This window comes from Oryctolagus cuniculus, chromosome 2 (genome assembly GCF_051225735.1).
Source record: "Oryctolagus cuniculus isolate XC-2025 breed Fujian yellow rabbit chromosome 2, ASM5122573v1, whole genome shotgun sequence".
NCBI lineage: Eukaryota > Metazoa > Chordata > Mammalia > Lagomorpha > Leporidae > Oryctolagus > Oryctolagus cuniculus.
In genome coordinates, this window is record NC_142868.1 from 92,871,564 (window position 1) to 92,897,247 (window position 25,684).

Genomic DNA, 25,684 nt, shown 5'->3' on the forward strand with positions numbered 1-25,684 from the left:
TCTGTGGTGGTGCTGTAACCAAGCTACACAGGTGCAGAGGAGTGCTTTGTCAATGCCTCACCAAGACCCAACCCTGTAGTCTGATTTCCCCTCAAGCGCAAAGGGAATGGCATCAGGAGTCCCAGGCAGGAAATTGCCACTAATAACAGTGACAACTGCTGGCCCACCACAGTAGGTAAAGCCTTCCAGGGAACACAAAGGACTTCCAAGCCCCACCCTGGAGAGGGAAAGCTCGCCTCTGGGCCCTAATTCACTCCGGAGGAGTCTCCACAGTTCACACCTTTTTAGGACAAATCAGTGGTGCACAGACGGCTTTGCCATGTCTGCTGGTTCCTCTCCCTGCCCCATGGAGTCCACAGAGCTACCGGGGGTCCGCAGCCCCCCTGCTCCCAGGCCCCGGGCGCAGCGCGCTGTCGTCCCAAGTGGCCCAGCGCCTGCCCGCGAGCCAAGGGCAGGCCCAACGGTCCTGGTCCTGGGCTGAGCTCCCTGCGCCCCGCCCAGCCATGTTCCTTCTCTTGGCGCTGATCGCTGGGCTTGGAGAGCTGCGCGCCCGTCAGGGTAGGTCCTCGGGCCCTCCCTTGCCTGCTCCTGGGCTGCGGACAGGGCTGGGTTCCGCACCCCATGGCCTTCCCTGGGTCCCCCTGCTGGAGTCTCCTCCCTGTCACCCCGCGCCCCAAGAGACGGAGCAAGGGCGCACGGAGGCGTCTGCTCTGGGCCTGGCGGCCCGGCTCTGCGGGGGGAAGTGCGGGTGCGGAGTGGCCCTCAGGGCCCTGAGCTGCACCCGCAGATTTCGCGGGTGGATGGTTGGATGGTTGGGTGTGTGGTTTGCCAGGAGGGGCCCCTGGACACCCAGGGCCAGCTGTGCGTGGGCAGGAGCGCGGGGCCACAAGCACAGCGCTGCTCGCCGCGTTACTTCCACTGTGCACGCCTCACGGGAGCGAGGCCTGACTCGGAAAGGCCGGGAGACCCCGCAGCCAGCCCTGTTCTTCCTGCAGATGCGGGGGGCGTCTTCCTGCGCGTCACGGTTCCGCGGCGGCTGAGGCCCGCGCAGAGTGCAGCCCCCGGGAGGACGGTGAGTGTGGAGGCGGCGCGGCGGGCGTGCGGAACGCGGAGGCGGCGCGGACGCCACGCGTGGGCAGGCGGCGCCGCGGTCTGTGGGCTCCGGCCGAGCGCGCAGTTGTCGCGGCGCCGCTTCCCTGGCCCTCGCAGGTCTCTCCTTACGCCCTGCTCCCTCACCATGCTAAGTCCTGAAACCTCTGACCCTCCACGCCTGGGAGCCTCACAGGGAGTCAGCAGGACACGCGCCTGTGTGCGTGGCGGACTCCAGTCTGCACTCTCACAACCCAGTGCTGGCTCCCAGGAAAGGACGGCATGGCTGGACCTAGGCAAAATTTTGGAGTTTGGAAGCATCACAGTCTGTAGTAATATGCAAAGGACAAAAGAAAGAAAAAGGAAAACTAAAAAAGGCTGTATGTGCCCACTGTGCTAAAAATAAAATGGCACAAATAATGTAAATTAAATAAATTACAAATATGTAAGTATATTGAATATAATGTATATATTAATACGCATTAAATAATGTATATTAAACTTTATACATTACAAATATACATTTATATTTCTTACATTACAAATATATACTTATACACATTAAATAAGTAATGTAAATTAAATACACTAAGTACAAAATAGAATTTGTGACTATTAACCGGTAAGTGCTTTTTTGCTGTACAAAGAATGATTACATTGGAGGCAATTGATCTTGAATATTTTCTAGAATACAATACTTAGCACAATTAAAATTTTTCACATTGCAAACTTAAAGTAACAATACTGGAGTTTAGATTTCCATGTGGTTAAAATGATGAGATGTGGGGCCAGCACCGTGGCGCAGTAGGCTAATCCTCTGCCTGTTGCACTGCCATCCCATATGGGCACAGGTTCTTGTCCCAGCTGCTCCACTTCCGATCCAGCTCTGTTGTGGCCTGGGATAGCAGTAGAAGATGGCCTAAGTCCTTGGGCCCCTGCACCTGCTTGGGAGACCGGGAGGAAGCTCCTGACTCCTGGCTTCGGATCGGTGCAGCTCTGGTTGCTGTGGCCGATTAGGGAGTGAACCAGTGGGAGGAAGACACCTCTCTCTCTCTCTCTCTCTCTCTCTCTCTCTCTCCCTCTCACTGTCTGTAACTCTACTTCTCAAATAAATAAATAAAGTCTTTTAAAAAAATAAAATGATGAGATGAATATGTTATTCCTACATATTTTTTCACATTGAAGGAGCAAATTTGAAAATAAGAGTAAGGAAAAATTAAAAACCATTAACAGTTTGGCATACAATATTAAGAATCTACCATGAACAATATTGGAACTTACCTAATGAACAGTTACAGTAAAATAAATAAAATATATGTGAAATTGTGTTGCAAAATTACAATGAGATAAATAATTTCCTTCCAGAGGTGCTGTAAAGTATTTTCATGTAACAATTCTCACACTAAGTCTCTTAATTAGGATGTAGCTAGGAGGGTGGCTGTGGCTATGGCTATATATGTATATGTATAATATGTTGATAAAGATGTATTTTATGTATTCTCTGATTCATATACATGTACATTTTTTTCCAGAAAGGAAATTAGAAAATGTTAGGGACATAAAATCTTGAAGTGTCAGCACATAGATTCTGAATTTTAATATTGATTACAATTCCACTGCAATAAGGTGTTCTCTGTGGAAAGATTCTTTGTCAGTTATTTTCTTCCAATCTTTTACTGTGATACATTACAACTGAGTGATCACTTTAGCCTTCACATTGCTTACTCCTTGTCAGGAGACATACAGCTAGAAGACTTCTGAATATTCACACTACAAAGAAACCTTGACAATGTGAAGCAATGGATGCTCACTATCCTAATATGATCATTAAAATGTATGCATGTATCAAAATATTTTACATTGTACCACTTAAATAGGTACAATTACTGTTGGTCAGTAAATTAAAAAATAATAAAATAAAATAAAAAATAAGAGACATATAGCAACATTGCAGGATGTGAAATGCTGTTACTACAGAAAACATGAAGAGATAAGTGCTTGTCTTTTATTTTGCTGTTATTTATGTGGCATTATCGATACGACTTTTACAATAAGAAAATACTTTCTGATGTCATATATTGGTATAACTGATATAAAATGTAATTATCTAATGTATGCATTGCCGGAGACCAGCACCAGCCAGTCCAGGGGCCCCAAGGTGTGAGAGGTGTCGGCGCACGAAGAAATGAGAGACACTCACAGCAAGGCCCATGGCATGGCTCTGGCTCTCGGGCACCAGACTTTATTTTTATATCATAAGTCACATAATGATTCTTTTTTCTCACAATAACAAGTCTGTTGTCCATTTTTTTCTAATTACAATTTCTTTGATTTTCAAGGGCACATTCATAGCATGGGTTACAATCACAGACAGGTGCGAGAAATGGGCTGCCCACACAAGCCAAAGCCTGGAGTGCTGCTGAGCTATGCAGAAATTGGCTACACAAGCTAGAACAGTACCTTCCTAATCTAATCTTTACCAGAAGGCCCAAGTTCAAAGCAGGCCCTTTTTAAAATGTATCCCCTCTCTGCAGTTCTTTCTGTAATTCTTTAATTTCTTTATTGCACTTATTTAAGGTTCTCTGAGATCTACTCCACAGTTTTGACATCCTAACCATTGCTGTATTTGTAGCACATATTGAATTAAAGCTTTAATGACATTTACCTTTGTTCTAGTGGGAAGTATACACCAAGGAGCCTGTTGCCTTTTAATTCTTTTCCACAAGCAGCTCAACCTTGCATAAAGCATCACCCCTTCTCCTACACTAACATTCTGCTTGATTAAAATTCTACAAAGTGATGGACATTTTGGGGATTATGAGACTAAGCGTTCTTCCCTACAATTAGGAATGCAGCAATCAGTAGCAGGACCACCAGGAAGCTCCGGCTTTCTTATGCAGAGTGCAGTTCCCAACAAACCTAAAACCACCCAGAGGACCGCAGCTGTCCTGCTCAGGCCTTGCTGAGACAGACCTGCTGTGTCCTTGTCAGCCAGCAGAAGTTGCTTTGGCCTCGCCAATGCATTTTGATGAGTTTGTACACACACTCGCCATGACACCATCACCACAATCACTGTCCTGAACTAATTCCCCTCAAAAATGTCCTTGTGTTCTGTTCAGTCATTCTGCGGCAAGAACGTGAAATGTATCAACACCATGTTCTCAACTTGCAGAGTACTAGAAATTATTCGTGATGAATAACTGAAACCTTAGATCCCTTGAGCAACCATGTCCTCTTTCCCCATTCCCCAGCCCCTGGTAACGGCCATTCGATTCTCTTCTGCAAGTGTGGTCATTCAGAGACCTTATGTAAGTGTAATCCAGTGTGTGTTGCGTTCTGTAACTGGTTTACTTAGTTTAGCATTATGTCCTGTAGGTTCATCCTTGTTTCAAATGCTAGAGGCTCCTTTCTTATCTAAGGCTGAATAATATGCCATTATATGTGACTATCACATTCTCTGTATGGAAATTCACCCGCCAGGAAATTAGATTCTTCTCATCTCTTGGATATTGTGAGTACTGCGGCAATGAACGTGAGACTGCAGAGGTTGTTTTGACAGAGAGATTTCAGGTCTGTAGGATATACCCAGTAGTGGATCACTAGATCGCATGGGTAAGTCTATTTTTGGTTTTCCAAAATGGCTGTACTAATTTACATACCACACACTGCACAGAGCGCCCTCTTCTCCACACACTCACCAGTATTTGCTATCTTTTGTCTTTGGGATGATAACTGACCTAACTGGAGTGAAATGAAAGCATAGTGTGTTTTCGATTTTCATTTTCCTGGTAATCAATGATGCTGAGCACTGTTTCATGTACCTTTTTGTCGTTTGTATGTCTTCCTTTGAGAAGTGTCTGTTTGGATCCACTTCTCATTTGGTCATAGTATGAGGCTTTATTGAGTTTGAGTTCTTATTTACTCTGATTATTAACTCCTTGTAGATGTGTAGCTTGGAAATATTTTTCTTCACTCTGTTGTCTCTTTAATTTGTTGATGGTTCCTTTGCTGCACAGAAGATTTTTAGATTGATGAAATCCCATACATATATTTAAAAAAAAATTTTTTTTTTTATGCTCTTTTGGAATCTTATCCAAAATCCTTGTACATCCCAAAGTCTGGAAGTCTTTTCCCTAAGTTGTCTTCCCGTATTTTCAGTTTCAGGTCCTCCATTAAGATCTTTATCTATTTTGTGTTGATTTTGGTTTTGGGGTCTAGAATCATTCTTCTTGTGGATATCCAGTCTATTGAAAGCCCGTCACTTATCCAGTGTATTTTCTTATCTCCTTTGTCAAAGATCTACTGGCTGTTGATGCTTGGGTTTACATTAAGAGTCTGTATTCTGTTTCATTGATCTACATTTCTGTTTTTAAGCCAATAAAGGGCTGTTTTGATTAGTGTAGCTGTATTTTCTAGCTAGACTATTGTCTTCATTTTTTATTTGTTGAACTCTTTATTTAATGGAGCTAACAATCCTTTGACTATAATGTAAATTAAAATGTTAACTCAAAAATAATAAAATATTTTAAAATTACCATAGTTTCATAGTATATTTTGAATGACAGGTAGTGTAATGCTTCCTTTATTATTCTTTTTGCTAAAAATGTCTTTGGCTATTCAGAGTCTTTTGTAGTTTCACACAAATTTCACTAGTGTATTTTCTGGTTTTGTGAAAGGTATTCTGATAGGGCACACAGGAAATCTGTAAATCACCATGGGCAGCATGGTCATCTTGGTCATCTAAATGATACAGATTCTCCCAATATGTGGACATGAAAATTTTTTCATTGCTTTATGTCTTCAATTTCTTTCATCAATGATTTATAGTTTTCATTATAGAACTATTTTACCTCCCTGAGTAACTTTTTCCCGAGGTATTTAATTTATTTGTTTTTGTTTTTAAAGGAATTTAGCATTTATTTTGTAATATATAAATACAGCCCAAACGCCAGAAGAATAAACCAGTGATGTCAAAGATCGGTTCCAAGTCAGGGAATGAAAAGCCAGACCTAAACAAAGATTAGCCCTAAAATCAGAAAACCGTTTCCTCCCTGCAGAAGCTCCAAGCTATGATGCAGTAGTGTGACCCGGACATTTTCCTTCCTTCACTGCATAAGAATCTCAGTTTAGATCATCAGCTTGTTTGGCCACTGCTGACCTCAACCGCCCGAGGAGCAGGCTTGCTTGATCACATCCACTGTCCACAGACTGTTCTCCGTGAATCATTGTTGAAAAGGATTAACATTTTTGCTCACCCTCTTCATGAAATAGCTGGGAAAAATACATACAAAAAATTTAAATGGTTCTACATTTCACATGAATGCTCAGAAAAAATGTTTGTGTAACATATGCTTAATATTTAATACAACTGTAGCTTCAACATGGTGGAGTCTGTGGTTTCCTATATAGCAGATCTCTCGTCACCTACAAATGGGCACTTCCTTCTTCACAGTAGGGATCCCTTTACTTATGTCTCTCACCTAAATACTTTAGCAAATACTATGCTGAACACAAGTTGAATGTGGGCTTCTTGCTTTGCTCCAGATCTTCAAGACTCAACTTTTCTATATGCAGTTTCATGTTAGCTGCTTACATCTATCTGTCTGTCTATCTATCTATCTATCTATCTATCTATCTTTTATTAGGTGGAGATAAGTTCCTCCTATACGCGATGTGTTCACAGTTTTGATCACAAGAGGATACTTATCAAATGCTTTTTGTGCCCCTATTAAGATGATCATTTGCCTGGTGCCACGGCTCACTAGGCTAATCCTCCACCTGCGGCGCCGGCACACCGGGTTCTAGTTCCAGTCGGGGCGCCAGATTCTGTCCCAGTTGCCCCTCTTCCAGGCCAGCTCTCTGCTGTGGCCCGGGAGTGCAGTGGAGGATGGCCCAAGTGCTTGGGCCCTGCACCCCATGGGAGGCCAGGAGAAGCACCAGGCTCCTGGCTTCGGATCAGCGCGGTGTGCTGGTCACAGCGCGCCGGCCGTGGAGGCCATTGGGGGGTGAACCAACGGAAAAAAGGAAGACCTGTCTGTCTCTCTCTCTCTCTCTCTCACTGTCCACTCGGCCTGTCCAAAAAAATAAAAAAAAAAAAAAAAGATGATCATATGATTTAGTCCTTGGTTCTCTCAATGTGGTGAAATCACATTCATTGGTTAGCAAATGCGAAGACATCCTTGCTTCCATGAGATGAATTCCACTTGAAAAGAGTGGAAAATCTTTTTAATATACTTGGGTTTTGGTGGAATTTTGCTGAGGATTTTTGCATCTACATTTATAAAAGATATTGGTCTGTAGCTTTCTTTTTTGGTTGTATCCTTTTCCCATTTGGTATCAAGGTAATGCTGTTTGGAAGACTTTCCTTCTCTTGTACTTGTTAGAGTAATCTGATCATTCGTGTTGTTGATTCTTCGTAAGGGTTTGGTAGAATTCAGCAGTGAAGCTATTGCATCCCAAGCTTCTCTTTGATGGGAGACATTTAATAACTGATTAAATATTGCTACTCTGTATTGACCTAATTAGGCATTCTCTTCATAGATATCTCAGTCTGGGTAAGGTGTATGTTTCCAGGAATTTGTTCATTTCTTTTACGTTATCAAAACTGCTATCAAATAATTTTCATGATAATCTGTTGCAATCCTTTGTATTTCTGTGGTGTTAGTCATAATGTGTCCTTTCCATCTCTTATGTTATGAATTCCTTTCTCTTTTTTGCCTAGTTAATTGAGCTAAGAGTTTGCCAATTTCATCTTCTCAAAGAATCATCTCTTTGTTTCACAGATGTACTGTATTGCTAGTTTAGTCTCTGTGTTATTGATTTGTGCTCCTAATTTTGTTAATTTTTTCTACTTTTTGGGGTTGGTTTTGTTCTTATTTTTCTAACTCTTTCAGGTGCTAGAATAAGGTATGGATTTGTGAGCTTTCTGGTTTTTTAATAAAATGATCAGTATTTAATGTAATAAAAATAAGAAGGTTACAATAAAAAAGTTGAATTTACCTGTATGGAAAATTCATTTATTGTCTTCTGTCCTCTCATCTTGTTACGGAGGAATAGGTGCCTCCTCAATTTAAAAAACAATTTATTTGAAAGAGTTACAGAAACAGTGACAGTGAGAGGCTGAGAAAGAGAGAGAGCGAGAGAGGCAGAGATCTTCCATCTGCTGGTTCACTCCCCAAATGGCTGCAAAGACAGGGGCTGGTCCAAGCCAAAGCCAGGAGACAGAAGATTTAGCCAGATCGCTCACATAGTAGCAAGGACCCAGCTGCATTCCCAGTCACGTTAGCAGGGAGCTAGATAGCAAGTAGAGCATCTGGGACTTGAACCGGTGCCTGTATGGGATGCCAGTGCTGCAGGCAGTGGCTTATCCCACTGTGCGGTATCTCAGCCCCACCTGCTCAATTTTGATTGGCATTCTGCTCATGGAATTCCATTTCATTCACCATTCTGTCTAGAGTACCACAGAGGGCTGTGGGAAACAAGGTTTCAATGGAGTGAACAGCAAATTATGATACTCTGACACAATGGTACATTTCACTCGGCTGTAGCATAGGCTATAAAAAAATTGTTATGGTACAAGTCCATGATTTGTGAATTACTGATTTTAATGTATAAATTGGAAGTGAGTCAATGTACATTTTTCTCATTTGCATACCAGAATCCTGAATTTAGGATGAGAAAAAAAGATGCAGTGTCAAGTTAGGATTTCATAATATGAGAATATCTTTTGGTACCTGAATATGTCCTGCATGAGAATATTATTTTAATTATTTATAGTAGAAAAGTAATATAAGTATAATGATTACTACTTCAAAACACTATAAAAAGTACACACTGCAAGTATCTTTGAAATGTTTAAAAATATATGCTGATTTTAGTCTCAATTATCATCAAATTATTTAACCTAGTCATTATGGATAACTATTATAAATAAAATTATTGCAGTGAGATGATTTACATAATAAACAGAAAAGAAACACAAGATATAAACTTACATAGCATAGTGCATGATAAAATAGAAACCCAGAAAATGCGTTTAACTAGTCTACAAGAAAGAAGCAGAATATGAGTAGGCATTTGGAGCACCGGTAAGACCCTATGTGGGACGCCGGCTTCCCATATCATAGTACCTGGGCTTGAGTCATGACTCCATTTCCAATTCCAGTTTCTACTAACGCACACCCTAGGAGCAGCAGGTGGTAGCTCAGGTAGTTACATCCCTGACAGTCCTATGAGAGCTTTTGGCTTGAGGTTGGTCCAGCCCTGGCCGTGTAGGCATGTGGGGATTGAACCAGTACAAGGGAGATATCTCCATCTCTCTGTCTCTACCTCCCCTCCTCTCCTCCTCTGCCTTTCAGGTAAATAAAATTAATAAATTTAAAAGAATTTTTAGGGGCTGCACACTGTGGCACAGTAGGTTAAAGCCCCGGCCTGTAGTGCTGGCATCCCATATGGGAGCTGGTTCGAGTCCTGGCTGCTCCACTTCCAATCCAGCTCTCTGCTATGCCTGGGAAAGCAGTAGAAGATGGCCCAAGTCCTAGGGTCCCTGCACCCATGTGGGAGACCCAGAAGAAGCTCCTGGCTCCTGGCTTCAGACTGGCTCAGCTCCGGCCACTGTGGTCATTTGGGGAGTGAACCAGCGGGTGGAAGACCTCTCTCTCTTTTCTCTGTAACTCTTTCAAATAAATAAAATAAATCTTAAAATGTTTTAAATGTCTATATTCAGATCCTGCTGCCTATTTCTTAACAGGATTGAATTTTTGATGTACGCCTTGATTTCTATAAACTCCCCTCATCAGACTCCTGCTGTATCCCAAAGGTTTTGGTATGTTGTGTCTCCTTTTCTTCTGTTTTATGAAATTTTAAAATTTATTCCTTGAGTCATTTGTTTTACAGGAATTGACATACTTAATTTTTCTATCCTTGTGGTAGTCTCTAAACTTTTTCTTGTTATTTCTACTTTTTTAAATTTTAATTTTAATCTTAATTTTTAAGATTTATTTGTTTATTTGAAAGGCAGAGCTACAGAGAAGCAGAGGCAGAGAGAGAGAGGTCCCACATTTGCTGGTTCACTCCTGAAATGGCTGCAATGGCTGGAGCTATGCTAATCTGAAGCCAGGAGCCAGGAGCTTCTTCTGGGTCTCCCACGCGGTTACAGGGGCCCAAACACTAGGGCCATCTTCCACTGCTTTCTCAGGCCATAGGAGAGAGCTGGATTGGAAGTGGAGCAGCCCGGACTTGAACTGGCACCCATATGGGATGCCAGCACTACAGACAGCAGTTTTACCCCCTGTGCCACAGTCCGGCCCCTATTTCTGTTTTTACATCATTGTGGTGGGAAAAAGCACTTTTTATTATTTCTATTTTTTTTTGATTTGCTGAGACTTGTTTCATTCTCAAAAATGTCTCATTTCTACTGAGAAGAATGTGCATTCTTCAGCTTTTCTATGGAGTACTCTGCAGACGTCTGTTAGGACAGCTGATCTGGGTGCAGTTTAACTCTGCTGCCTCTTTGTTGATGCTGCCTGGGTGATCTGTCCAGATCAGAAAGCAAGGCGTTAATCTTCCTGATCTCTTGTAAGTATAGCCATTTCCCACGTTATCCTGTGAATCTTCTGGTTTATGTCATATTGCTTCAGAGACTGTTCGTATTTTTGCTTCTGCAGACAATATATTGTGTTAGATCCCAAATTCAAACGTGCTATACCAATAATCAGTTTAGGTTTAAAATGCAAGTTATTTTTTTCTTCCCAGTTTGCCCATGATTATGGGGATTTGGGATGATAATTTCCTATGGAGCGTGAGGGGCTCCGTCTCTCTGATTCCGTCAGTCCCAGAGTTAGCACTCAGGCTCTGCCTCCCTGCTCACCTGCAGCCAGAGGTGGGCTACTTTATGGAAGTTTCAACTTCGCTCAGTTAGAGGTGCAAAAATCCAGGGACTCACTCTATGCCAGTTACTTGAGCCAGTTTTCTACTTCCTTAGGTTTGTTTTTTTTTTTTTTTTTTTTTTTTTTGACAGGCAGAGTGGATAGTGAGAGAGAGAGAGAGAGAGAGACAGAGAGAAAGGTCTTCCTTTGTCATTGGTTCACCCTCCGAATGGCCGCCTCGACCGGCACACTGCGCTGATCCGAAGCCAGCAGCCAGGTGCTTTTCCTGGTCTCCCATGGGGTGCAGGGCCCAAGCACTTGGGCCATCCTCCACTGCACTCCCTGGCCACAGCAGAGAGCAGGCCTGGAAGAGGGGCAACTGGGACAGAATCCGGCGCCCCGACCGGGATTAGAACCCGGTGTGCCGGCGCCACTAGGCGGAGGATTAGCCTAGTGAGCCGCGGCGCCGGCTTTTCTACTTCCTTAGTATCCAGTTGAGTTTAAGACAACTTGAATCTTTGAGTTTTATACAGTGATGGATGTTACAGATTTTTATAAATCCTGCTTTGGAATTTTCCTACAAGGACCTCTCAACAAGTATGTTAAATCCATTTTTGTTAAACAGACAACTATGAATGCTTCCCCATTCTCATTGTTCTTTCTGGAGACATATTAGAACTTCTGTTTTTGCTCTCCATATGGATTAATACTTGCATAATATTTTCCTAGTTTATTTTATTTCTATGTAATGGATTTAAGTTTTAATTCATTGAATATTCAACTTAATATCAATAATTATTTCTGAAAATCACTCCTTTCACATAAAAATAATAGGTGGATATTTCTTACTATTTTGTTTTAAAAATTAACAGGCATACAAAAATCGTATATATATTTATGGAGTATGATGTGATGTTTCATTATATATGTACATTGTGTAACATCTAATCAAAATAAATATTTATCCTTTGAAGAATGTACAATTTATTCATAAGGAAAACATCAAAAACAATTTCTTCTTGATTTTTTAAAAAGAGAAATATATAGTACATTCACATTATCACCCTGCTATGCAATAGAATCCCAAGCTTCTTACTCCTAACTAGCTGTGTCCTGGTACCTGACAATGAACTTTTCTCATCCTTTCCTCTCTAATGCCTTCTGCATTCTCTGGTGGCCATCATTAGCACTTTAAAATTCTTTTTTGTTAAAAAAAAAAAGATTTATTTATTTGAAAGGCAGACTTACAGGGAGGGAAGTAGAAAGAGAAGAGAGGGAGAGTGACAGAGCAAGAGAGACAGACAGAGAGACAGAGAGACAGAAAGAAATCGATCTTCCATTCGCTGGTTCACTCCCCAAATAGCTTCAACAACCAGGAGTGGGCCAGACCAAAGCCAGGAGCCAGGAGCTTCTTCTTGGTCTCCCACATGGATGCAGAAGGCCAGACACTTGGGTCATCCTCTGCTACTCTCCCAGAAGCATTAGCAGGGAGCTGGATTGAAAGTGGAGTGGTCCCTATGGGATGCCAGCATCAAAGGCGGCAGCTTAGCCTGTGGTACCTCGGCAGTAGCCCCAGTATTTTAAAATTCTGTGAGATCTGCTTTTTTTTTCAACTCCACATAAGATATCAGGTAATATTTTCCTGATAATAGTTATGTGAGATACCTTAATACTAATTTCCAAATTGATTAACTAAACATCAGTCAAAGACAATAAAATGTCTACAAACACACACACATAATTATCATACTAGGATAGAAATGATTTCTTCAAGGTAAAACAATTAGTGTGATTCTAAGAGTTGTTGTCTCTCAGTAACACGGCATCTGTTACTAATCTGCAACACCCACAATACGTATCTGTTTTAGTATTTTTCTAGAGGAACAATTGCCAAAAATATATTGCTAAGCTCATGTCTATTTATATGTAGTTTGGATATGAAAAGCCAAATCATGAGATATAAAAGCAAGAATATAGCAATCATTTGGTTTTTCTCTGGCTTGCATCATTATATTTGCATTTCTTAAAGTTTTATTTAGCATGTTTTTGTGCTTGTTTGAGGTGGTTTTTTTTTTTTTTTTTTTTTTTTTTTTTTTTTTGAAAGGCAGAGTGGACAGTGAGAGAGAGAGAGACAGAGAGAAAGGTCTTCCTTTGCCGTTGGTTCACCCTCCAATGGCCGCCGCGGCCGGCGCGCTGCAGCCGATGCACCGCGCTGATCCGATGGCAGGAGCCAGGAGCCAGGTGCTTCTCCTGGTCTCCCATGGGGTGCAGGGCCCAAGCACTTGGGCCATCCTCCACTGCACTCCCTGGCCACAGCAGAGAGCTGGCCTGGAAGAGGGGCAACTGGGACAGAATCCGGCGCCCCGACCGGGACTAGAACCCGCTGTGCCGGTGCCTCTAGGCAGAGGATTAGCCTAGTGAGCCGCGGCGCCAGCCTTGTTTGAGGGTTTTTATAGTCACTTGTTGCTTGTTCATATTTTCTGTTTGACTTTTATATATGTGATCATGTTAAACAGGTTTATTTTATAATACCCATTTATGCTATCTCATGCCTTCATGATTGTAATTCTATTATAGTTTTTATTCAAATATTTATTTAAATAATTACTTATATTTCTATTTTGCCTATTAGCTTTTGCTTCTGTCGGCTTTCTTTATTGGATATATGATCTCTGACATGAAATGAGTGTCCTAGAAAACTTATATGTGGAAATATAATTACTAGCAATCATAGTCCACCAGAAAAAAACTGTTTTTCTCTGTCAGTCCTTGAGAGTATTATCAAATAGAAAATAATCTGGGGCCGGTGCTGTGGCGTAGCGGGTAAAGTCCACCTGCAGTGCCAGCATCCCATATGGATGCCAGTTCTAGTCCCAGCTGCTCCACTGCCAATCCAGCTCTCTGCTATGGCTTGGGAAAGCAGTAGAAGATGGCCCAAGTCCTTGGGTCCCTGCATCCATGTGGCAGACCTGGTGGAGGCTCCTGGCTCCTGGCTTTGGATTGGCCTTGCTTCTGCCGTTGCCACCATCTGGGGAGTGAAACAGTGGATGGGAGACCCTTCTCTCTGTCTCTCCTTCTCTGTGTAACGCTACCTCTCAAATAAATAAATAAATAAACCTTAAAAAAAAATTTAAATTAAGTGCCTGATTGGTTGAAGCTTTTGAACACTTTAATTAATTGAGATTTTTACTCTTTGTCCTGCCATTCAGTGTTCAGTGAGATGAGGGTTTTTTTTTTTTTTTTTTTTTTGGACAGGCAGAGTGGACAGTGAGAGAGAGAGACAGAGAGAAAGGTCTTCCTTTGCTGTTGGTTCACCCTCCAATGGCCGCCACGGCCGGTGCGCTACGGCCGGCGCGCTGCGGCCGGTGCACCGCGCTGATCCGATGGCAGGAGCCAGGTACTTATCCTGGTCTCCCATGGGGTGCAGGGCCCAAGCACTTGGGCCATCCTCCACTGCACTCCCTGGCCACAGCAGAGAGCTGGCCTGGAAGGGCCTGGAAGAGGGGCAACCGGGACAGAATCCGGCACCCCGTCCAGGACTAGAACCTGGTGTGCCGGCGCCGCAAGGCGGAGGATTAGCCTAGTGAGCCGCGGCGCCGGCTAGAGATGAGCTGTCTTGTCCTTAACGTCAAAGGATAATCGTAGTCCTTTTTCATGACTTGGTCTTACACAAAATATTTATGTTCTAATAATTAGCTCTATACAGATGTGTCTTCCTGCTTTATCCATTATTATGTCCCTAATTTTGTATATTTTAGAAGTCTGATCTTTCTTTTCTTTTTAATAATCCTATTCTTACCTTGATTGTTCTCTTTCTTTTAATTTCTATGGCTTACTCTGCTATTTCTTTAAACTGTTTAAATTTAATTCTTACCTCACTTTTTTTATATGTTCTTTTGTTAAAAGATTTTATTTATTTATTTGAAAGTCAGAGTTATACAGAGGAGAGGCAGAGAGAGAGAGAGTCTTCCATCCACTGGTTCACTCTCCAATTGGCTGCAACAGCTGTGCTGCGCCAATCTAAAGCCAGGAACCAGGAGCCCCTACCAGGTCTCCCACATGGATGCAGGGACGCAAGGACTTGGGCCATCCTCTGCTGCTTTCCCAGGCCCCAGCAGAGAGCTGGATCAGAAGAGGAGCAGCTGGGACTCGAGCCAGCATCCATATGGAATGCCGGCACTGCAGGCGGCAGCTTTACCTGCTACGCCATTCACCAGCTCCCTCACTTATTTTTAATTGTCCATTTTGGAATACATGAAAACATTTAGTTTCATATTAAATATTCCTGGTGTCATATTTTACAACTTTGCAATCATTTTTCAATATATTTAAATAAATACTATGACTCTTTTTTTTGCCCTGAGTGATTGGGAAAGTCATTTTGTCTTTAACTGGCAAGATAAAATACTGTTTTACACATTTCCTTTTTAATAACTAGAAAAATATTTTGTATTTAAGTATAAAACTCAATTTTAAAGAAGTGAACACACTTTCAAAGTCAGCACCCAGATTTAGAAACCGAATATTTAGATACAAGTCAGGTTATTGTTCCTTCTGTTTATTTAACTCCTGTCTTGACTAATAACGCCATTACTTTGCCTATGTTTAGAATTGCAGTGTATTAACATTATGTCCACTGCTTTTTCTGTTTCTAAGATTTTTCACATTTCATTTTTGTGAAGTACATCCAGACTGTTGTGTTTAGAAATTATTATGGTTAAACATCGCACTTAGCGGGCATATGGATATTGTTACATGTTGAAGGAAGCTAATATTAGAGTGCTTCAGCACACATGTATGCATTTTCTCCTGGGATAAATCTGTAATTACAATTGTTGAGCCATGTTTTATAATTATCCAAGTAGTTATGTCAATCTTTTACAACAAAAAAAAGGAGAATTTTTGTAGTCTACATTGTTTTTACTAATGGTCCTTGCTTCCTCTCCCAGGGGGACCTGTGCAGACTTCACACACTCGCAGTGTAATAGCCTGTAAAGCACACGGCCCCTCTCAGCCCTAACGCTCACTCGACACTTCATCTCATCTACCTCCTTTCCCAGAATTAAAATTGTGTTCTTAATGAGAATCAAATGAAATACAAATATGTTTGAGACATATGAAATACTTAAAACGAGATGAGCATATGACAACCACTAGTCAAGCCTTACGAAGTGTAGAAATAGTATTCTATCTCACCTATCACACTTGATGAATGGCACAGCGGGAATGAGAGAGAGCACTCAGGAGTAAACTAACACCAACACTGACCTTGGGCCCAGCAACAGGGCGCTTGTTTTTTATGAGTCGCCAACAGTGCTGTTTCTTGAGAAACATGCTGAAGGAGAATGGAGGGCTTGAACTTATCCTGGGTGGAAACAAGAGCACGCTTTGCACAGGTGAGTAGCTGGCATCTGAAAGAAGCAAAGCATCCAGGTAAGATACGTTAGGGTTTCGTTAACCGTGTGCGGCCTGAGGTCTAGGCCTGGAAAGCTTGATTGTGCATAGTCACCCACACCCCTATGCACCTGTTTATGTGCTCCTAGTGCTTTCTGGGTGTCCCCAGCCGGAAGCAGTGCTGCTCAGTTCTCTCTACCAAACTTGCAGACCCTGTCCCAGCTTAGAATCAAAGACCTCATTTGAAATTGATGGCTGTATAAAAGAATTGTGGGCTTGCCTCATGCAGGGACGGAGTAGGATTAATCCTTCTGTAATATTCCATAGAGTCACCTTCTACTCCTGGATGCCAAAACACCAGGACGACGAACATTATCACCACTCAGTCTCTCTTACTTTAGGACTTTGATCCCTCAGCTGTATCACTGGCTTCTCATCTGCTCAACCTCTAGAGCCCGTTTCCCTCATCATTTTATATTTTTATGTTAATAGTTGCTGAATCTCTGCCCTCCCTCTCATATATTTATGTAATTATTCTAGATTTTATATGTGAATAGTTACTAAATCAAATAAATCATAATTTCAGATTTTACATGTTAATAGTTGCTAAATATACTTGTCATATACACATACATATGACTTTCAAGATATATATGGGTTATGAGACTGGTGCTGTGGCGTAGCGGGTAAAGCCACCGCCTGCAGTGCCAGCATCCCATATAGGCACCAGTTCGAGTCCCCACAGCTCTGCTTCCAATCCAGCTCTCTGCTTTGGCCTGGGAAAGAAGCAGAAGATGGTCCCAATCCTTGGGCCCCTGCACCTGCATGGGAGGCCCAGAAGAACTCCTGGCTCCTGGCTTCAGATCAGCACAGCTCCAGCTGTTGCAGCAAACTGGGGAGTGAACCAGAGGATGGAAGACCTCTCTCTCTCTCTCTCTCTCTCTGCCTCTCCTCTCTCTGTGTAACTCTTTCAAGTAAATAAATAAATCTTTAAAAATAAAATGTCACTGTCATTCTAAACTACGTAAAATATATGAATTTCTAAACATAAGCAACTATTATAGTACTGATAATGCTAACATTGGATCTTTTTCAAAGTGTACTCCATTTTTGAAAGTCACCACATACCTATTTCTGATTTACTAAACAATCTATTCATTTGCTTTATCTCAGGTGATTTACGTTATCACAATTGATGGGAAACCATGCACCCTGCATCTCAGAAAACAGTAAGATAACGACTTTTCTCTTTAAGCAAATGATGGTTTCAAATTTAGATTTTGCTCTTTTTAAAATTTTTGTACAGTATTTCAATTCATGAATGCTTTTTCATGAATCTACTTTTCAATTTAAGACTCATTAAGTCTTGAATATTAATCTATGACAATCTTACTTTTAAATTATTCCACTTGGTATTTTCATATTAATAAGTAAGAAACTTATTGAAAATCTCCAGTTAAGTAGAAGCCACTGAACCCAAGGTCTGAGAGTTACATGTCAGGTAATATGATGTGAAATCAAGCACTGTTATGCTGTTGGTGGAAAATTCAAGCAGTGGTGTTCATTTTATTATGTGTTTATTTTTAACAACTTTCTTAAACATGTTTTACATACAAAATTCACCAAAATGTGAAGTTCACCCTTTTCAACAACTCCATGACGTGTTGCCACCTTCAGCTCTAAACCAGTGCCAGGCTCTTTCCTCCCCAGAGAGAAGCCTGCATAACAGTCTTTTCACTATTAACCTGGGCCCACCCTCACTGCAGGCAGTAATCAGCTGCTATGTGTGTCCTGATTTGCATCTATTAGCACTTCAAAGAAGCAGAACCAAGCAGCCTCTTCTCTGCTGGTCTATTTTAAAGTGTTTATAGCAACAGCCCTTTGTCTGCCTTATCCTTCGATAAGGAGATTTATTCTCACCTAATTCATGAGTGCCCCCAGTTAATTCAAGTTTACTATTCTCACACTAGCCTTTCACATCTTTGCAACTGCACTAAAAGAATTCTTTTACATGATCGTCAGTGTTCATGTTTTTTAACATCGCTTTTGCTTTATTTTGCTTATTTTTATTTTATTTGAAAGGCAGACAGAGATTTGAAAGGCAGGCAGAGAGATATTAGATGTGATAGGTAGGTAGATAGATAGACAGACAGACAGATGGACAGACAGGAATCTCCCATCTGCTGATTCACTCCACAAATGCCCACAACTGCCAGGGCTGGCATTGGCTAAAGGCAGAAATCTGGAACTCCATCTCCGGCTCCCATGTGGGTAGCAGACGCAAATACTCAAGCCATCACCTGCTGCCTTCCAGCATGTGAATTGCAAGAAACTAAAGAGCTGGGATTCAAACCCGGGTACTAGTGTTGTGTCCGAATTTTCCAATCAATGCACAAGGCACAGTCGCGGTATTTGTTACCAGCCGGCTGGGACCCCCTACCCGCACACAGCCCTTTAGCAGTGCACAGGCAAAAGGCCCCTTCATTTGCATAAGAGAGGTTTTTGTAGCCTCACACTTGCAAGGGTGCAGGTCATCTCCTATTTGGTTACCTTCTTACTCTATATGGCAAGGTACTGGGACCTAACATGTTCATTGGTTCATTTAAATGTAAAGGCTATATACGTTATGTGGGGGGAAGGCCACACAAAGGGGATGGCACAGGGAGCCACTGGCGGGAAGCACCGGGCCATAAGTCCCAGGGGAGCTGGTGGGGGGCAGGAGGTCATAAATTCCGGGGGAGCATAGCAGGCGAGCAAGCAGCCAGAGGACAGGAGACTCCAACTCCTACACTAGAATATGGCAAGCTGATGTCCCAAGCAAAAGTTCAGCCACTGTGCCCCACATGCCAGCTCCTGATACAGTTGGTTTTAAGTCTTCATTTTATCCTGGCACTTGTCAGCATTTGGTAAAGCTGATGAATGTCTCTTCTGCAAAATAATGTCTTAATTTGGCTCATAGAGTGCCACAGACTCCTAGTTCAGGTTCGACTTGTATCTTTGTGATCTCTCTTGTTCTTCCTTTCTTTTTTTCTTCTCTTCCTCTGAAGTGGGAGGGGTGGGGTCTAATTTGAATCCAAGTGCCTTGACTTTTACTGAGAGGACAAAATGGCAAACTTCATTTAAAGGGTGAGAAGGTAAACACACACACACACACACACACACACACTCACGCATCTGCACAGTTGAGCAATGGAGTGGGCCAGAGGCAGAAAAGGGGTGGGGGAGGCGAGGTAGAGAGAGGGTGCCTTCAATGCCTCCTCTCCCCCTGGTCTCCAAGGAAAGAAGGGCCCCTCCCAACTACCTACCTTTTGATAAGGTTGGCACTTCCCACAGGATCCAGGTGAAGGACAGACAGCAGATGTGGGGTAGTTTTGATTAACAAGTAGGCAGGTAGAATCACGTGGGGCAGGGGCTCATGGTCTGCGACCTCCCCCTCAGCTAGCTGCCTTAGCCCATGTCACCTCCTCCTCTCTCCAGTCTTAGAATCCTCTGTAGTGCTGTTTGTCGCTCCCCGTCTTCGTGGAGGAACGACACAGGACCCTGCGCTGTTCTTTTGTCTGCTCGGCCCTTCCTGGGTTTGCTGCTGGTTCTTCCCGGGTTGGCTACCGTCCCTTCCACCTCCGTGGAAGGGCGGTTCCCCCTGGCCACTTTCCCCACTTCCGCGGGGGAGCGGCACACCGCCGGCTCTCTCGGGAGCTGCACAGGTGTTCCTTCAGATAGATGTTCCCCTTAGATGTTCCTGGTGCATGTTGTCTCTCTCCCCCTTTATAGTCCTCTTCCACCAATCCCAACTCGGCTGCCCACACGCCGAGTATGCTGCTCTCCTCCAATCAGGAGCACGTCCTACAGTTTATTGGTTGAACTGGAGGCAGCTGAGTAGAAGCTGTTTCTCCCTTCTCAGCGCCATATTGTGGGAGAGCAGATGCATAAAATAAGTCTTAATTCCAGTAACTTAGTCTAGTCCGAGTTGCTCCCCACACTGTTCTTCATTTTTTTTCTAGCTATATTCAATCACTTGGTTATTTCATTCACACAAGACTTACACAGTCTGTCACATTGTTAAGAAAGCCTGAACTCTTTGAAATACTACACCAATGAATTTCAACTATTACACCATACTAATTGCCCAAATTAAATGCTGCTCTGTTTATTTCTAATATTTTTTATTTTACTATTTATTTTGATTATTTCAGTGTGTACATTCATATTAAACCTGTGACAAGCTTTTATTCTGTTCTTTTTTAGCTCATTCTTACCCCAGAACCTACGGATTTATACACAAAATGAGACCAGAGATTTGCCTTCTGAAACTTTGTATTTTACAGTAAGAGTCAGATGTCTTAGAAATTTTTTGTCGCATGTTTTCCAGTTGAAATGGACTTGTCATTTCCATTAGGATAATTTTTTCCATGTTAACAGTTTAATACAAATGTTTTATCCTATAGAACTCTGACCTAGGGTTGATTGTGGCGCATAGCAGTGGCCTGTGCTAGAGATGAAACCAAGAGTGTTAGGAACATAGATCAACCTTGTACAGATAATTGAGGAACACTGCTCTTAGTATTTTTTTTATGCCATTTGTTCTTTTTTTATTTTTATTTCTCTTTCTGGAATAAAAACAAGGGAGAGAGCAGGAAGTGGGGGGAGAGTGGGTAGGAGGGAGTCACTATGGGAAGAATTACTATGTACATAATGTATTTATGAGACACGTACAAATTAAAAATAAATAAACGAATGAAATTGTGTTAGGAAAAGAGCCGCAGAATAGAGTGGAGGCAGTGTATGAATTTACAGCCAGATCGAATTTATTCAGAGAAAATAAATTTGTGGAGGTGCATGACCAACTGCCAGCATGCATATTGATGGAACACATGGCAGAAGGCCAGGTCCCCATGGGCCTGGCCTTTTTATATATTAGGAGGGCTAGGTGTGGGGGTGGGGGTGGGCTAGCAGGTGGAGAGGAATTCCTGAAACTGGTCTTTCAGGTGATGTGGCCACTGTGAGGGGCCTTGGGAACCTGTGAAAGATTGCAGGGGTGAGGTATGAAGGTGATGGGGTGTGAGACCCAATTGAGATTCAAGGGCAAGGAATACATTCCAGTGTTTATCTATCTTTTGGGCAAAGATTGAGAATGGCTGAGGCTTATGTCTTTTTTCTATCAAGAGAATATTCATGGACACCTAGGCTTCAAAGTAAACGTCTTTTCCTGAAAGTTTTTCATTAAAATTCTTTATGATCCATGATGTCATTAAGCCTTTAATATCTTGAGTCTGCTAAAGTACAGTATACTCTCTCGGAAAGAATTCCTGGCTCTACTCATCCATACTGTGTTTCAGACGAACTGCCATTACCAAGGATATGCTGCGGAATTTCCAGATTCAGCTGTGACCCTCAGTATCTGCTCTGGTCTCAGGTAACAGAGAATCTCTGTACGTGGAGGACGTTGGTAATGCTCTAAAATGAACTCAGTGGCTAGCAGATAGGAAACCTGGGAAGGCTGAGGGCAAATTCAGATCTGAGGGATTCTCTTAGGATGGCCTTACATTCATCTATATTAACACCTACACCTAAGTGCTCGCTCAAATGGAATCAATCCAGGGAGTTCTAAACACCGTTCCAGAATACTGTGCAGAGGGGATAGCTCCATAGAAGGAAACTTAAGAACATCTCCCTAAGGCCGGCACCGCGGCTCACTAGGCTAATCCTCCACCTAGCGGCGCTGGCACACCAGGTTCTAGTCCTGGTCGGGGCGCCCGATTCTGTCCCGGTTGCCCCTCTTCCAGGCCAGCTCTCTGCTGTGGCCAGGGAGTGCAGTGGAGGATGGCCCAGGTGCTTGGGCCCTGCACCCCATGGGAGACCAGGATAAGTACCTGGCTCCTGCCATCAGATCAGCGCGGTGCACCGGCCGCAGCGCGCCAGCCGTGGCAGCCATTGGAGGGTGAACCAACGGCAAAGGAAGACCTTTCTCTCTGTCTCTCTCTCTCACTGTCCACTCTGCCTGTCAAAGAAAAAAAAAAAAATCTCCCTAATGTCATCATTGCACTCTGTCAGTTATGAGGAATAGTTATGGAAAATGGCATAAATTAGTTAAATCTAATATATTTATATTTTACATTTATGTATATATAAACACACATAGCATGCACTCAGTTTAACACCACACATAAAATAACTAATTTAGAAGGGCCAACATTATGCCACCTGCAACACCAACTACTGTCCCAGCTGCTCCACTGCCAATCCTGCTCCCTGCTAATGCCCCTGGGAAAGCAGTGGAAGACGGCCCAAGTGTTTGGGTGCCTGCCTCCCACTTGGGAGAGAGACCTGGATGGCATTCCAGACTCCGGGCTTCAGCCTGACCCAGCTCCAGCTATTGCAGCCATTTGTGGATGGAATATTTCTCTTTCTCTCTCTCTCTCACTCTCACTCTGTGTCTCTCTTTCTCTGTCTCTCCCTCTCTCTCTGTAACTCTGCATTTCTGATAAACAAACCTTTAAAAAATAACGAATTAAGAAGATTGCTCAGAGGTAAAGGGTGGGATGAGAGAGATTCTCACTGATGCTGGGAAGCTTATTTTTGGTAAGTTCATAAGAGAACGAAGGATCCAGGATGGCTCTCTTTTACTTCCTTTTGGTTGTCTAGTTTCCAGAATTTATCCATGTAGACTTGTGATACTGACCTCCCCTGAATGTGTTTTTCCCAGCTGCCAGTCTGCTCTACCACATATCTAATGTTTTCTCTTCGAATCTCTATAAGAACAGGAACCTTATTTTTGGAATTCTCAACAAACCCTTTGGTTCCTGGCAGACCATGGCCTTAATTTATCTGAAAAGGGTGTGATTACTATCTACAAATTAGAAAATACTGTGGGCTTTGCTGCCTTCTTTAAAAGTTGAGCAAGATGCACTGGCTGCTATGACTGGGAGACTGGAAAATTCACGGAGGACCGGCAAAGACGAGGCCTCCTCTGGGGTCTCTGCTTCGGTGTAGCGTGTCAGACTGCAGCGTGGTGGCCTCTTCCTCAGGATTTCTGCAGTTACTGCTTTCTGAATCTTCAGGGGATTTCTCCAGTTTGAGAATGTCAGCTATGGAATTGAACCACTAGCAGCTTCGGCAAGATTTGAGCACATAGTTTATCAAGTGAAAAATGACGATCCAGAAATACCGTTGTCAGCAGGAAATTACACTGTTTGGCAGAAAGACCAGCCTTCCAAAGTTCATTTCAGCTCCCAGGTAACTAGTGATTCTGATGTAGTGATATACCAGCAAAATACTTCTACAGACTTTTCACGATCACAAAAGGAAATGCCGTAGCTACCAAGTAGCAATGTTGAATTTTTTGTCTCCTTTTCATATCTTGAAGTGAAACATCCAAATTGCATAACATTATATAATATTATATTTCAAGATTTGTGCTTTTTGTTATATTATGCAACATTTCTGTGTTTTCTGCATTTTTCAGACAGAACACCTATTGTTTGTCAAATATAAAGTTTGTCAATATAAGAACAGAGTCACAGTTACTCTAGTACTTTGGAAACATTGCTTTTAATATTTTGACATAAAAGTTGGCAGCCTTTTGGTGTAGTGGGTGAAGCTGCTGCCTGCAGTACTGGCATCCCATATGGATGCCTGTTCATGTCCCATATGCTCCGTTTATGCTCTCTGCTAATGTCCTGGGAAAGCAGTGGAAAATGGCCCGAGTGTGTGGGCCCCTGCACCCAAATGGGAAACCCCGAAAGAAGCTCCTGGCTCCTGGCTTCAGCCTGGTCCAATGCTCACCCTTGCAGTCAACTGTGCAGTGAACAAGCAGAAAGGAGAGCTCTCTGTCTTTCCGTCTCTCTCTGTGACTCTGACTTTCAAAATTACTAAATAAATCTTTTTTAAAAAATATTTCAATATGTAGCTCTGCATGCTGACTGACTGTATCTTCCAATATAGTTCATCATTTATGTATTATTCAACTCTCCAGATTCTCTGATGGACCGGATACAGAACAATCGGTTGACAGTTTCTTTCTTTCAGCACTTTCCCTATTTCAGTCCACCACTTTCTGCTTTCCATGGTCTCTGGTCAAAGATCAGCTTTCACCGTTACTGAGAACTCCTTGAAAATGATGAGTCCAGTCTCTGTTTATGCTTCTGATGCATCTCTGAGTAGGTCTCTTTGTGTAAATCCTACGTGCAGTTTATTGAACTTTCTGGAATTGGAAGTTAGTTTATTTTTTAATCAAATTTAGGGAGATTGGATCATGAAGTCTTTGGATATTTTTCTGCCTCTTTATCTTCTTCCATTCCTTCTGGTATCCTTATGTACATGTCAACACACTTGATTACTGGTCCATGGATTTCCGGGCTGTGTTCATTTTCCTCCATCCTCTTTTCTTTTTCTTAATTGACCTATCATCAAGTTCACTGATTCTTTCTTCTGCTGCTTAACTACTCAATGTTTAATTTCAGTTATTGCATTTTCCAATTCCAGGATTTGTAGTTCATTTTTGTCATTTCTACTTGTCCCTTTATTGATATTCTCTACTTAGGGAGCTATTAAAATAACTAACAGCTGTTTATGCACAATTTCTATTATTTCTTTGAAATTATTGTAGACAGATAATGTAAAATATTTTTTCTAATAGGTCCAACATCTGGTCTTCCTAAAAGACAAATCTGTTGATTTTTTCCCCTTTTATGCAGGTCATTCTGATTGGACTCTTTTCATCTCTCAACTATTTTGAAAATTGGAAATACCAGTTAGTATAATGTTAGCATCTGGGAATCTGTATCTACTCCCCTTTCCCCAGAGATTTTCTTGCTGTTTAGCGCAGTTGTTGCTTTTGTGACTTTCTGCTCTGGTTCTCTAAGGTCTGTAATTTTTGCTATGGATCGTTCCCAAAGCCTCTCTCCTGTCGTCTCACCGATGGCTTTCTGTGCACACTGACACAGGCCTTCATCATTCAGCAAGGAGGCACTTAGCAACTCTGCCTGCTGTTCACTGCCTGCCTCACTCAGAGCGTCGAGATCAGCTAAGCAGCGTTTGACACATGCCACCCCTACAACGTGTGTGTCAACCTCAAGATTCCCAGAAAGGCCTCTCCGGTTTCCACAGCACCATATAAACACCCTTTTCCCTAAGTTTCCCTCTTAGACTTTCCCATTAGCCAATAATGTGTCCCATTGCTGAAAACTTGGCCACAGGTGCTTTCAAACACCTGTCCTTGGGAAAGAGACATTCTGTAGCAGATGCATTTATGACAGTTTTCTGGGAATGAGATTTTAATGCAGCTCCAACCCCACTCTTCCTTGTTTAGTGATTGCCAGTCTGTTGGTATTCATGTC

The 25,684-nt window shown here is 42.4% G+C and overlaps 1 protein-coding gene across 1 annotated transcript in view; it reads left to right on the plus strand.

Annotated features, from left to right (window-relative positions):
• The first annotated feature begins 452 nt into the window (after positions 1-452).
• ADAM18 (ADAM metallopeptidase domain 18) overlaps positions 453-25,684 on the plus strand; it is a 58,642-nt gene continuing 33,410 nt past the window's right edge. Inside the window, exons 1-6 of the mRNA XM_070069672.2 lie at positions 453-558; positions 996-1,072; positions 17,523-17,578; positions 20,595-20,673; positions 21,686-21,762; positions 23,408-23,582. Coding sequence (XP_069925773.2) covers positions 504-558; positions 996-1,072; positions 17,523-17,578; positions 20,595-20,673; positions 21,686-21,762; positions 23,408-23,582 — 519 coding nt within the window. The 5' untranslated portion in view covers positions 453-503. The remainder of the gene's footprint in view (positions 559-995; positions 1,073-17,522; positions 17,579-20,594; positions 20,674-21,685; positions 21,763-23,407; positions 23,583-25,684) is intronic.